General features: G+C 45.8%; 1 protein-coding gene across 4 annotated transcripts in view; it reads right to left on the bottom strand.

Annotated features, from left to right (window-relative positions):
* LOC147426155 (uracil phosphoribosyltransferase-like) overlaps positions 1-11,898 on the bottom strand; it is a 34,287-nt gene extending 22,389 nt beyond the window's left edge. Inside the window, exons 1-11 of one of the 4 annotated variants that reach the window (XM_086497876.1) lie at positions 11,526-11,897; positions 11,340-11,456; positions 11,039-11,206; positions 10,781-10,909; positions 10,618-10,696; positions 10,167-10,225; positions 9,995-10,072; positions 9,843-9,924; positions 9,649-9,697; positions 8,359-8,420; positions 8,205-8,272 (exon numbers count right to left, since the gene is read on the bottom strand). In XM_086497876.1, coding sequence (XP_086354002.1) covers positions 8,205-8,272; positions 8,359-8,420; positions 9,649-9,697; positions 9,843-9,924; positions 9,995-10,072; positions 10,167-10,225; positions 10,618-10,696; positions 10,781-10,909; positions 11,039-11,125 — 693 coding nt within the window. In that variant the 5' untranslated portion in view covers positions 11,126-11,206; positions 11,340-11,456; positions 11,526-11,897. Of the gene's footprint in view, positions 1-8,204; positions 8,273-8,358; positions 8,421-9,648; positions 9,698-9,842; positions 9,925-9,994; positions 10,073-10,166; positions 10,226-10,617; positions 10,697-10,780; positions 10,910-11,038; positions 11,207-11,339 lie in introns of all 4 variants that reach the window. The other 3 variants (XM_086497877.1, XM_086497875.1, XM_086497878.1) reach the window with 3 other exon arrangements.
* Positions 11,899-14,091: the final 2,193 nt, after the last annotated feature.

The following is a 14,091-nucleotide window of genomic DNA, read 5'->3' as shown; positions in this document are numbered from 1 at the left end:
AAGAGTTTGAGCGAGATATACGAGCTGCTTGGAACCATCTCCGGATGACCAAGAGCGATACAGTGAATTCTTATTGTGAAAGATTCTGGAGCTCTTTTCCACCCGCCTCTTCATTCAAGAAGATCTCGTTCAGAGAACAGATTGAGCGGTTTACCTTGGGTCTACCTACAGAGATCCGAGATCACTGCTTGGAACAAAAGTCAGCTTCTATTCAGGAGTTGATGAGTCATGCGAAGCGGGGCTTTGCCATTCACTCTGGCAATCTGACCTATACCACAAATGAGGCCATGACACAAGGAGCCGAACAGACATCTGGGAATGAAAGTAGAATGAAAAAGAGGAACCCAGAGAAAAAAAAAGGATGCACGACCCAAGCTTACTCCTGAGGAGAGAGCTCGCTTCATCAGAGAGGGGAAGTGCTTTGGATGCGGGGAACATTGACATATCTCCGCGAAGTGCCTTGATAAGGCACAGAAAGAACAGAATGATAAAGACGATGACAGGTCTGAGAGTTCGAGAGCAGCTGAGGAATGTGGCAGAAAAGGCAGATAGAAAAGCAGAACTGGTACCACATGGCGTGGGACTTGCACCGAATCTAATGAATGAAAGTACAAACTTTGCCGCTTTCAGGGCAAAGTGAAGGATCAGGAAGCTCTTTTGAAGGAGCCAAGGCCAACTTCTTTTCACTTGGAATTGGCGGCTCGATTTGGAACTGCGCCCGACAGATTGACGCCATTGGCGGAGGTAGTTCGACTGGCACCCGGATGGGATGTTGCCATTACACCGAGCATTGGCAAACTTCGTTTGCAATGACAGGAGTGTTCAGGGCACGTGAGTGACGTTCTACTCGGGATCCCTTGGTACCACAAGAACTACGCCGTGGTTGACTACCGGGCCGAGAAAGCGACTTTGATAAATGAAGGGCTTAGAGATTGTACTTGATGAACTTCAGTTTTCTTACTCATTTTTTTTGGGAGAACTGAACGATGGATAAAAGTTGAATATGTTTTGACCTGAAGAAAAGAACGCCAAGATTTTTTTCTCCACACTCATGCCGATTGCTTTTGAGAGGGCCTGAAGATCATACCATTGATCTGATATCTAGAAGCAGGCCACCGAATCGGCCACCTTATCGTGTGAGCCGAGTACAGAATGAAAAGATTATGAACTCAGTGAAAGACCTCTTGGAAAAGGGTCTTGTCCAGCTTAGTACTTCACCGTATTGCTCTCCAGTGTTGTTGATTTTGAAGAAAGACAGATCTTGGAGAATGTGCATCGATTATAGCACTCTCAACGAAATCACCATCAAGAACAGATTTCCGATTCCTAGGATCGATGATGTACTCGACAGGTTACAGGGATCCTCGTGCTTTAGCAGGATTGACTTGAAGAGTGGATATCATCAGATCAGGATAGCGCCAGGAGATGTCTACAAGACAGCTTTTCGGACGACTTTTGGGTTATTTGAGTTTTTGGTGATGCCTTTTGGCTTAACCAATGCTCCTGCGACATTTAACCGGATGATGGACAGGATTTTTCGAGAGTACAGGCTATTTGTTGGCACTTTCTTTGACGACATCATTGTTTTCTCGAAGAATGAGGCAGAACACAGAGATCATCTACTTCAAGTCTTTTAGGCATTACGAGATCACACGCTAGTGATTAATGCAAAGAAAAGTGAATTTTTTTCCTACCATGGATACACTTTTTGGGACACATTGTGTCAGCAACACAACAGGAGTGCAAATGGACCCGGCCAAGATAGAGACTATCCGTGATTGGCCCGATTTGAGGAATGTCCATGAAGTTAGAAGCTTCTTGGGACTATGTTCATACTACAGGCGGTTCATACGAAAGTTTGCAGAGGTTACTTCCCCTTTGCATATCTTGACACAGAAAGGAGTACCTTTTTCGTGGGGACCCACAGAGGTGACTGCCTTTCAGACATTGAAAGAGAAATTGACTACGGGACCTATTTTGACTTTGCCGGACTTGCAGAAGTCATTCGAAGTATATTGTGATGCTTGTGGTCGTAGTCTGGGTGCGGTCTTGATGCAAGAAGGCCATGTCATAGCTTACGAGAGCCGTTTGTTCTCTAGGCCGGAGATGACAGCACAGATTTATGAGAAAGAGCTTTTGGCGGTTATCCATGCTCTTACTCAGTGGCGGCATTACCTACTCGGAGCGGATTTTATTGTCTTTACAGACCATCAGAGTTTGCGCTACTTCTTGTCACAGAAGCAGCTTTCGGAAAAGCAGATGCGGTGGGCGAACATCTTGTCACAGTTTCACTTCCAGATTGTCCATGTGCAGGGACAGAAGAATGTGGTGGCAGATGCTTTGTCTCGGAAACCGTTGGTTCTGGCTATTTCCGCGATACATCATAGGAGCTTCGAGGATATGGTCGATCGGTGTGCCACAGATACAGATTTTGCAGATATTTTCACACGGATACGGGATGGGGAGACAGTAGCTGGATACTCCCTTCGGGAAGGCTACTTGATGAAAAAGACTATGTTGTGCGTTACACAGCCGTTGAGGGAAAAGGTTATGACTGATTGCCACTGTCCACCTTTTACAGGTCACCGCAGCATTGCTACCACCATGAAAGGGGTAGAGAGAGATTTCTTTTGGCGGAGACTGAAGAAGGATGTGGAAGAGTTTGTGCGCAGTTGCTTGGTATGCTAGAAGGTCAAGTTTGACAGGCATAAGGCACAGGGATTGTTACAGCCTTTACCCATACCCACCCACCCGCCCCTGGGAAAATATTGAAATGGATTTCATTTTTTTATCTCCCGAGAATACAGAATGATCACGATGATTTTCCGATTACATGGCACGCCTGAGACGATTGTCTCCGACAGAGACCCCAGATTTATGAGTTTGTTTTGGAAGGCAATTTGGGAGAACATTGGGGCGCGGTTGCAGTTCTCGTCATCGTTCCACTTGCAGACTGACGGGCAATTTGAGATTGCCAATTCAGTGATTTTAGATTTATTGAAGTCTTGTATCTCGCATCAGAAGACTCAATGGGAAAAGAACTTACCTTTGGTGGAATTTGCCTACAATAACACGATACACTCTTCGACGGGGAAGACGCCATGAGAGATTGTTGAAACTGCTGCGAAGGTTCCATCCTTCCTGAGCACGAAAGATTAGAAATTTGAAGCGGATGAATATTCGCGAGATTTGGATACGGCTTTTGCCAAGGTTCACGAGACTTTACAGAAGTCTCAAGAACGACAGAAAAAGGCAGCGGATCGCCATCGTCGCGACTGGAAACTGAAGGAGGATGATTGGGTGCTCTTACTTTTGAGAAGGCACGCCTAAGAAAAAAAAAAAGGGAAAGGAGAGGCTTTTTCCAAAGCTTAGTATGTGATACTACGGACCTTTCCAGATTACTGACAAGATAAATGATGTCTCCTTCCGATTGGACCTGCCAGATACTTGGAGGATTCATAATGCATTGCATGTGAGTCTCTTGAACCCTGTTAAGGGTGATGTACCTGATGATGGGGAGCCTGATGAGCAACCCGAAGTGGAAGAAAACGAGGAGATCCTTGTTCCTGAACAGATTTTGGCACATAATGATACGAAGAAAGGTAAAGTCCGAAGGCGGTTCTTGGTTAAGTTCAAGAACTTTCCTGCATTTGATGCGAAGTGGATGGAGGAGGAGGACCTAGCAGATACTCCTCGGATTGTGAAACTTTACCTCGATGTTTTGGTTTAGCATAGTCTACTCCAAACGGAACCCAGAAACTCAGCTTGGCCGAAGATCTGGTGCAGTGGGATGCACAAGAGGGGAGTCGCTCCACTCCTTTGTCAACAGATGCCTCGATTTTGATACTAAAGTCACTGATGTCTCTTTGAGCTTCAGGGATACTGAGAGCTGACAGTATTCTGCTGGATGACTTTATGAAATGGAATTCCTGATTATGATACTGATTTGTTCTTGACTTCTTGTGAGTGCAGGAACTGATAGCCGAAATGACTGCAGCATTTTGGTCTGATTGATCTCGAATAGACATGGTTGCAATAGGGGTTAGTCAATCGGACATCGATGAGGTCCCGATTGGACCTAGATGTGATTGCTAGCTACATTGCCGATAAATCATGGTCTAAGATCCGAATGAATGTTGAATGTCATGTGATGTCCTGTGATGTCTGGTGATGTCCTGTGATGTCATGTGATGTGACTGTCGATTTTGTACATGTGCTAGATGTGTGTTCCTAGTACGTAGGTACTAACAGTCAGTGTCTGCTAAGACGGTTTATGGCTTTTGTCGGTTTTGCAGGCGTAATCGCGGTCGATTACAATGCTTTCAAGAGGGGGGTATGTCACAAAGTGATGACGTGGCGGATAGCAGAAACCCTAAAATTCCTGCAAACCCTAATTTTTGCCAAAAACCATAAATTCCGGAAATCGCGGAGGCGGATTATTTTTTTTTATTTTATTTTTTTTAAAAAAAATTGTTTTTTGGAAAACGATGAGCGACGCGAATTTTGCTTTTGCTTTTTTTTATTAAAAAAAAGAGAAAAGACTCTCTAAGAGAGAGAGAGAACTGATGCTTTTGATTTTAAAAGCTTTTGGGGCTCTGCTTTTGGGCATCCCTTGTAACCTTTAAATTAGTGGTGAGGGCCTCACTTCTCAGAGCATCTGGACGCAGAGTCTGAGAGTGAAACCCTATCCGCTCTCTTGTACTTTGATGATTGATTAATACAAAAAGAAATACCGAAAGGGGCGCCAGTCTTTGGGGCCAATATCTCTAGGCACGGAACTCCGCCGGGCCAGTGCAAATCTATTGTGATCTGTGAATTGTTTTGAAGTGGTTATTAGGTGCTGTCGCGGTTGAATCTTGACTTGGAGTGTCCAAGTTTGTTACACCAGCCCTTACAGTCTGGGGCTAAGTCTGTGGTGTAGGTCAAGGCCTCCTCCGTGGACAGGCCTTCTCGAGATGGCCCATTTGTCGACAAATGAAGCATTGGTTCGGGAGACCCAAATACTCCACGCTCTGTCTGAACCAACCCCCACTCACCCGAGGCAGAAGAATGACCTTCGGGAGCGTGTGAGTGTCCCTAACCAAAACACGAACTGAGGGAATGCCGGCCGCCTTGGTAGCTACTGAGGCTGCCGTGTGAGGTGCCTCCAGGACAGTCCCAATCACTGAGCCTATCTTGGACAAAAGTGGTAAGTACTCCCTCCGCAAACCGGGAAAGCAAACGAAGATCAGGATGTCTGCCTCCTCTACCGGAACATCCGAAGCAGGGTCAAAACCATGTCTCCACTGTCGGAAGTGGGCTCGAGCTGCTCGGATGGTTAATGAACTCATGGCGATGACCTTGGACGCCATCTCAGAGGTCTCAAACTCAATCTGATAGTAGCCTCGTCTGAGTATCTGTACGTCCAAGATCTTGCCCACCTATGCAAGTAGGCGGGTCTGGAGAAGGTCACGCAGCTCTCCTCTGCTGCGTCGGGTACCGGGAATCTTGTAGATAACAGAAGTCGCCTGCAAGCGCTCTACCTCTGCAGCTAGGCTCGCTTGCTCTGTCGGTGAAAGAGCAAGTCAATGGTGGGCTCAGCGGAGTTGGGCGAGGGGGCTTCGGTAGAGTCCCTCTGTGGCGGAGCTGGAGCCTCCATCTGTGTCTGCTACCGAGTCAAAGAAGGCGGGAAGGACGCGAAGCTCCCAGCAGGCCGTGGGGACAGACTCCTGCGAGCAAAAAAGGGGTTTGCGGGGAGGGAGGCAATGCAAAAACGGGAGAAAAGGGGCGGGCGAGCGGGCGGGGGGGGGGGGGGGGGGATAAGCTAGGGGGCAGGGGTGGGGCAGCGGCCGGGGGGGGGGGGGGGGAGGGGGAGGGCAGCGGGCGGCGTCAGGCGGGGGCAGCGGGGGGGGTTGCGGACAGGAGCAACGCACAAGGGACGGGCGGGCTGAGGCTACCTGCAAGGGGGCACAGGGATGGGCAACGCGGGCGCGGGCTGGGGTGGACAGCGCAGGGAGCAGGAGGGGGGGGGGAGGGGGAGGTGCAAGCAGCAGCGAGCTTCCGTTAAAGTAGCATCATTTACATCTGTGACTCCAAGCTTGATTTTCTTATACATTTCCTTGTTCTCAACATATCGATCTGCTTCAAAAACCTTGTCCTTCGTGTGCAAAATGAAAGGAACCCTTTTGCCATCCTCAACAATTTCAAAAGATGTCTTGCATGTTGTGACGAATGCACCGCATTGTTGCATGCATACTCAAGCATAGATAAATATTGTTCTCACTTGCCCTAAGTCCAGATAAACCTTACCTGCGGTTGAAGTATGGTATGTTTAAGAAGTCGTCTTCTCGACTTAGTGAGCATCGATCTCCCCTTTTTGACCAATCAGATGAAGTACTTTTGATTCCTTTACCATACAAGCCAAGGTTTTCCTGAGACTAATGAGGTACTGTTAAAAATAGTCCCGTTGATCCCTTGAAGCTCTGTCATATTTCTGAGACTCTTGTGATGTTTGGATTTGAGTCTTGCAAACTTGAGAACAAGACTTGAAGGAGGTAACTCGAATAGAGAAAGATGGCCGTTCTGCCTCTGTCCTTGCCAGCATGCTTGAAGACTTGTCTTGAATTGAGCCTGTAGTGCTCAGATCCGGATTTTTGCTCTTGAAGAACTTCGATTTGTTCTTCACAAATCCGACTTTGGTGGCCTGCCAAAGGCGAAGTTGAGAGTCACTCATCTCGGGTCTTCATGGTGTCCCTTGCTTTGGTTCCGTTGCGATCTTGATGAAGGGTTTCTACTGAGAATTCTTGCCCTGTGCATAGATTGCTACAAGCTCCCCTTTGAGCCGGATGTGGGCCTTCACCACTTGTCTTTACCTGTAGGGGCTCCTGTCTGAGCCAAGTGTAGATGTATGCACTTGCTTGTGCCAATCTTCATGCTGAAGATGCCCACTCTAATTGGGTTGGTTTTGGCTTTGGTACATGAGCAGTGCTATTCTCCAGAACCATCACTGCTTGGAGGCATCAAGCAACCTCCGGCCTTCTTCGCCGATGCCAAACTGACTCTGTAGGTAGCTAGCTTGATAGGCCACATGCACTCTGTCCTGCTTGTGAAGTTCTGGGGTTTGAGAAGAAGGTTGTTCGCATCCATGTAGAGTTGGGGAATGTTTCCCTCCTTGGCTCACCCTCTTAGCATAGGGACTAGGATCCGAACTGCCTGCCTTCACCTGCCGATTAGTTTCTCCTCAAGAGGTGCACTTGACCTCGCGCTGATGAGGTGCAGCTCTCTCTAGCCGGCCTTGTTGATTGCTCTCGTTGCTACTGCTTTTGAGATGGGCTCTCTAGCCTTACCTCGCGAGTCCCTTTGGATGTCACGAGGCTGTGACAACCACTAACCTTAGTTGTTGGTTTCTTTCCCCTTGATTTTTATTTAATTTTTGGGACCCTCTATTTGAAGTCACAAAATGGTGATGTGGAGTAGTAACGGTCTGCCAAAGCGATTGCTCGATGTTGGGCAAAGCCAATCAACTAGTACCATGTGTAACCATGGGGATTAGGAAAAACAAAAGGGAGGGAGCAGTCGATGGACGAAGATGATAGATAGGAAATAACTCACATCACCACGAGTTCCACCAGAGGAAACCATAAGGGAAAGCAAAGAAGATCACTATAACTAGAGCAATCAAGGTCTCAACCAAGGAGAGGACAGTCCACTTGACGAAGGTGGCTCCTGGTATCCAAAGCCTACCAGCACAATGGACTACACACACCATTGTGCCCATCCACAAGCCCGGGGACCTTGGCAGCTACAAGACTACTGCAGTTGACTGCACTTTGGCCAAGGTGTATGAAGTAGTACTGAACACAGTGAGCTCATATCCATAGAGCAAGGGCCTACATCCACAAGCATAGGCCGGCTTTGTGGCTACAATGCTGCTTCGTGGCCTTCTGGAAATCTTTTGACACAACTCCACGAGAGAGAGCCTTTAGACTCTTGTTGAGCCATCAGAGATGCCTTGAGGTATATGAGCATGTGAATAGGAGAAACCGTGATTGATACACGAAAGTGACGAGATACACTTTTCATCCGATGTGGCACGCCATCATCTGCACTGATATTGAGCACCAAAAAAGGGGCCCTTGAAACTCCTAATTGCTACAATTACCAAAGCAAACTCCTTGTATTGAAAGTAAACCACAATTGTACGAAAAACAAGAAAAGCAGCTCACCACTCTGATCAATCTATGGTCCACGTTTCGCTGCTTTAACAAGTCAATTGTAGCTATGACTGTGCCTCCTGTCAAGTCACAGCATGAGACTAATTTGTACATTACATGTAAACCTTAGGAGTACTACACAGTAGGCAACCTGTAAAACCTATACCTGTGGCCAACATTGGATCTGCAACAAGAACTCTCACACCATCTGGAAACTTGTCTGGAAGCCTGCAAGTCAAGAATCAAACACCTGCATACGCCCAAAAAAACAAAAACCAACCACCACCACGGAAATCTATACTTTTGACTGGACGTCTCATAGCTGTCATGAAATATTCTACCAATGCGCCCATCTCTATGAGAAAGGCTTGAAAAAAGCATAGTTTTTCCATACACCAAACATACTACATACACATATGAGTATGAAAGTATGAAAAGAGTATGATTTAGAGCCGTAGAAAACACCAAACGTCTGAATTCTATGCTCTTCAAACCATAAGACTTCAGAACATAAAAGGACAACAGGTTAGAAGCTAGAAGTTACAACTTTCATCCAACATTTGGTCAGAAATCCAATCGTACCCTAACATGCAAATGTCTTATTGGGCAATCATACACGTATGAAAAAAACTATGCCCTGACAAAGTGCCTCTGCCATAGTCAGAAATTTTAGTTGTTTTGTAAATTTTGTAAATCCATCGTCTTCTGTATATGTCTGCACGAGTGAGAGAGAGTAGGCCCTTGCTTACACAGTTGGCCATCTACCCCTTATCCTATTTTTTTCTCATGGATGCCCCCCATTTTTAATCATATTGTGAGGTCTGCTTGAGTATGTCAAGGGGCAGCCTACCTATATATCACTAAATGTGTGTGGGAGCCCTCCGTTGTGGAAAATACAATATAGAAGGCCTGTTGTCGGACTTGTGTATAGGCCATTTTGCATAAAAATACTATCTTTCTGCTTTGCTTTCTCTTCCCTTTCATTTGCAGCCCTATGAAGGACTAGAAACATCATGACAGCAATGCATGTCTTTCTAAAGAGCAGCAAATCCTATTATGCACTTAAATATGATGGCAAATTCGCACTCAATTCTGCAAACTGTAGTCACTAGCTGCAAGAAATGTTCATTACCTCTCCAGTCTCAAGTGAAAACAGAAAGAATGCTCATTGATTATTCTGCGCCTTCTTTTAATGTGTACAACTAAAAACACTCTGCGTCATTAAAAAAACCGGATGTGTAATTTGAAATCTGACAGCTATATGATGTGCATTCCCTGTTATGAAATACTTGCTATTCTCAGATAAAAGGAAATGATCCCCTCTACCTTTTGTCCCTTTATTACTCCATCAATTGAGAGGAATAACCAGAAAACATGAATAGACCATGAAAACATGCAGATGTTTAGAACTCTTCACAAAACCAAGTTTTGTCCGTGATGCCAGCAGGTTACTAACTTGTTGAGATAGAGGGTTGGTTGGAATGTGGTCTCATCCCTCACAAATCCTGAAAAAAAGAGAAACTTAAACAAAATTAGTAAGAAGTAACAGAACATTAGAGGCACCAACATGGGTGGAATGGGTGCATATGTGTCACTTACAGCAAGCTGGAAAAGAATATGCACAAGTTTACTGTTTCCTGACATGCCTACCTATATGATATGTTTGAGTTGCTGGTAGGACTGAGGAGACATGCTCCACCAACACAAGTCCTCCACGGAGAATCGGAACAACCTAGAGAAACCAGTAAAAATTATATTCTGCAGCAGTTGGTAGTGACAGAAAGAAGCACTCTAGAGCATACCCTCACAGGCTCTCGAGGGTCAATAAATTCTACACCAGCAACCCCACACGGAGTCTGCACTTCACCTTTCACTGTCAGCTGCTTATAGAATCATCCAAACCAGGAAAAGGAACTTATAACTAAACCTGACCAACTGAATCCTTTGGCATTTGATGGTAACACACACACTCACCAGCCAGTCTCTAGCTGCTTCATATATAAGAAATCTCCCCAGTTCAGCCAAAGCACTTCCTATTCAAAGCCATGGCCACAAGGAACCTTACATATCAATTTCAAAACACAACGCTCATCTGTAGGCAAGATTATCCATTACTGAATGCATTAAGTTAAAAAAAGAGCGTCCTCAAGAGATGAACAGCTCCAATCTAACTCTTGGAGGATTAATTACAGCCATTTGATTAATAATAAAGCTGTATTAACTACTCGCTCAAAGTATTACATAAGCGAACAAGATCTCACTATCTAAACTGAAACAAAGCACACAACTGTAATGTCCTTTGTTTCCGTTCCAATTGCAGTTCATGGAGCACAAATTGTACATCTAGTCTCACCGCTCCATACATTGCAAACCTCTGCAAGCGAGGAGTCAGGAAAAGCGAAAATGAGTAGAGATAGAACTTTACTGAAGACGGGTGTCGAACTCAGTTCATTTCGAAGAACAGATAACCAATGCTTGACAAGTGGGTGAGGAGGCACATACACCTGCTAACAACAACAGTTAATGCTTCTTGGTCAGAAACATGTGTCAATTATCTTGAACTGCCAAACTATGAGCACAACAAGTACCAGAGTCAACTCTTCCCCGATCCTCTTTTCAAGAGGAGCTGCTTTCGGTATCCATCTAGCAGTAATCTGTTCATCTTTGTGCTCGTGAGCTTCAGATAATGCATGTGTAAATCTCAGGCAATGCATTGTCTGCACATAAGAGGGTTGATCAATCCTCTAGTCAAATTCTTGAAGACATCAGCTAAGCTTTAAGGATAGACTGGAGTCACAATTTTATGGGGTGCCCAACCCTTGAAAATTGATCTGATTCTCTATAACCTGGCCTAGTCTCGCGGTAAACCAGCAGGCAATCACTTCTACTGATTCAAGCATTGAATCAATCAGTGAAAGTGTACCGGGCTCCATGCCATGATGCACCTAAAGCTGTTGAGGTTTTGAGAAGATGCCTTCTTGCTCAAGTCTAAAGATTATTTGAGATCATAGCCCCTGTATGGTTCAAAACAATACAAACAGGTTCAACTCAGCATGTGGAAAGACGATTTCTGAATTCAAACATCATATGTGCGTCCAAAGCATCAGGTGAACAGTGACTTTCCACTTTTCGACATAAACAGGTTACCTCTGTCAGATGGCCAAACTTGTATCAATGATGAAAAATGCATGTTGTTGCCATATGATTTTCTGTCAATATCACCATACGCAGTTGTTTCGTGATTGCTTGTATTTTGCTAAGCACCTGTGAGTCTATTAGGGACTGAATCCTTCACACCAAAATGCATGTAAAATGCGTAGTAAATATCACCACCGGAAGAGCTGGCTCTGCTACACCACAAACGCATACATGATGATCGGACATTCCCCAACAGCAGTTGCCCTCTGAAAGGCTGAGTATGTTAGCTCCAGCGGCCCTTCTTTTACCTCAAAATGATGTGAAACAACCTCATGACCAATCCCTGCAAATCGATAGCCACTACGGGAGAACATTGTCCGCTGCCAGTTCCATCCTGCTGATCTCGGAGTAAGAGATAAAGGGGGGCCATTGCCACGTGTCAGTGTGTGTGTGTGTGTGTGTGTGTGTGTGCGTGTGAGAGAGAGAGAGAGAGAGAGAGAGCCGAATCCAGAAGATTCAAGATTGTTGTCCAGCTCGCAAAAGTGTGACGCTTGATCTTCCGAGCAAAATGTCTAGCAAACGCAAGTTGAAAGCCTTTGCTTTTAGCATGTGCCTTTTTGTACTACATAAGGCTGGGTTCAGACGAGCCCGGCGGCAGCTGGGGACAGCTAAGAGATCCTTCCCATAGACCGTCTAAAACAGCCGTTGACGACGGTAAGCCCACCTCAGAGCTGCTCTTTGGGAGGGTGGTTCAACACCACCCTCCAGAAATGCATCTCGCCTCCGAAATCGGTTATTTGCCAATGCATTGCGCACATGAAGGCCCAACACGAGGGTCCCAAATCTTCGTGGCCTCCTCCAAATTTGCAGCGCACTAAAAAGAAAATCGCAATAATCTGTCGAGCCTGTGAGACCTCGTTAAAGTTGTTGGTGGGTTTCCCTTGACCCAAGCCACTGAAAGGTATGTCAATGCTTCCACAACCTACACATTCTTCAGCTCTTCGATGTTACAACTCTCTTCGTTTTCCTAAGTGTGCTCCTCAATATAGCCACTCTCCTTCTGCTCGCTTCCATCTGTCAAGAAGGCAATTTGTGTCGCGGCCCGCTTCCATGATCACCTGCAAAAGCCCATGCACGAGACATGCTAATGTTGCAGTATCGCGTGCATCACCTTGCTCTGATTTCATTATAACGTGCACAATAGCCTTCATTACTAGTTATGGACACTATAATAATTTGATCTTGTTTTTTTTTTGGCAGACTCGTGTAACCGGGCTACGATGGATCTCAAAACAATGTGGCTTGACGACTCAGATGAGATCGTGCTCTCCACTCAGTCAGATAGCGACATGTTATTCGACACCAATGCACAAATTGTAACAGTATCTTCACCCGCTTCTACGACACTGGCCTATGGGATGCTATTCGTTGGTGCATCCATTGTCCCTCTAGTTACATCACCCCAATGCCATCCTAGATTGTCAAGCAACTTGCGCGGCGTTGATGGTGTTTTAGCCCCATGAATTCTCCCTTTCGAAAACCTTGTGATGCCTCGTCCTGCCTGTATAGGGCCCTACATACTCCGATCTCCTATTCGGCCTCTAGGGAGGGGCACCTCAAGAAACACCCTAATTCAATTATCTAGCGATGGAAATAGTAGTGCAAATGGGGGGTCTAACAACACCCCTAACATATCCGATTCCCTTCCTTCTCCCCACGGAGAGGGTTCGAGCAATGCTCCTAAAACAACAATGATGCTTACGGGTCGTGCTATAGGGCGGCCACATGAAGTGATAGCTTGAGATTCAAATTATGGAGGGTGGTCTGCTTATTTTCTTGAAAGACCAAGGGCAAGCCATTTCAAAAGCTTGTTGTGCAAAGACGTATTGCGGGCTAAAAGTCAACGTAAAACCAAATGGGAGAAGATAAGCGGTATGTTTAATCGCATTCGTGATTATGAAAGTAATATCCCTTCAGGATGGAATAGCTTTTGGAAGATGTCCTCAATCGAGCAGCGCGACAAGGGTCTCTCAGTTGATGACTTCCCAATGGACCTATATGACAAAATGGTACATCTCTTCGCAAGAAATCGCAATGTGGATGTCGGGGGAAACCTCGTCGACTCACACGCTTTCAAATGGTAGGACATGCTTTTTCATACCAACTCTGCCTATCTTAGATACAATTAAACTTTGCGATGCATGTTGTTTCACAACACCATTTTTATTGCTTATTTGTTGCCTTATCGGTGAGGATATAGATGACGCACATATTCCACCTTCACAGTGCGGTGGGGCCAATCATCCTACTCTTGTAGCTCCGCAACCGACTACAACCTTGTGAATCGGCAGAAGTCTACAGTGCGGGAGGTGTCAAGAGAAAGCGACGGCCCAGAGTTACTATTCGAACAATAAAGGATCTCATTGATACAACCAAGCATCTTATGAAGAGGCAAAGGCTAGGAAAGCTAGTAGGTTTGAGGCGGCGGAGCACAGGAGAGAAGCTATGGAGGAGCAACGTGAACTCCGCCAATTGGAGATGGAACGCGATAAGATTCATGCACTCAACGAGAGATTTGAAGCCCCAGCTTCATCGTCTGATTCCATATTGCTTTCCTTTTGGTTGAGGCCTCCAAAGTCGATCCAAATGTTGTGCAAAACACACAACACGTTGCAATGACCTTGGGCAAGAATTCCACATACGAGTTGCGGATGCGTTGCTACAAGTAGCCCCACATTTGCCTTAAGCATCCAAATATACG

This window comes from Adiantum capillus-veneris, chromosome 24 (genome assembly GCF_014529385.1).
Source record: "Adiantum capillus-veneris isolate H3 chromosome 24, ASM1452938v2, whole genome shotgun sequence".
NCBI lineage: Eukaryota > Viridiplantae > Streptophyta > Polypodiopsida > Polypodiales > Pteridaceae > Adiantum > Adiantum capillus-veneris.
The sequence above is the reverse complement of the archived record's forward strand: the minus strand, read 5'-3'. Positions and strand labels throughout refer to the sequence as shown.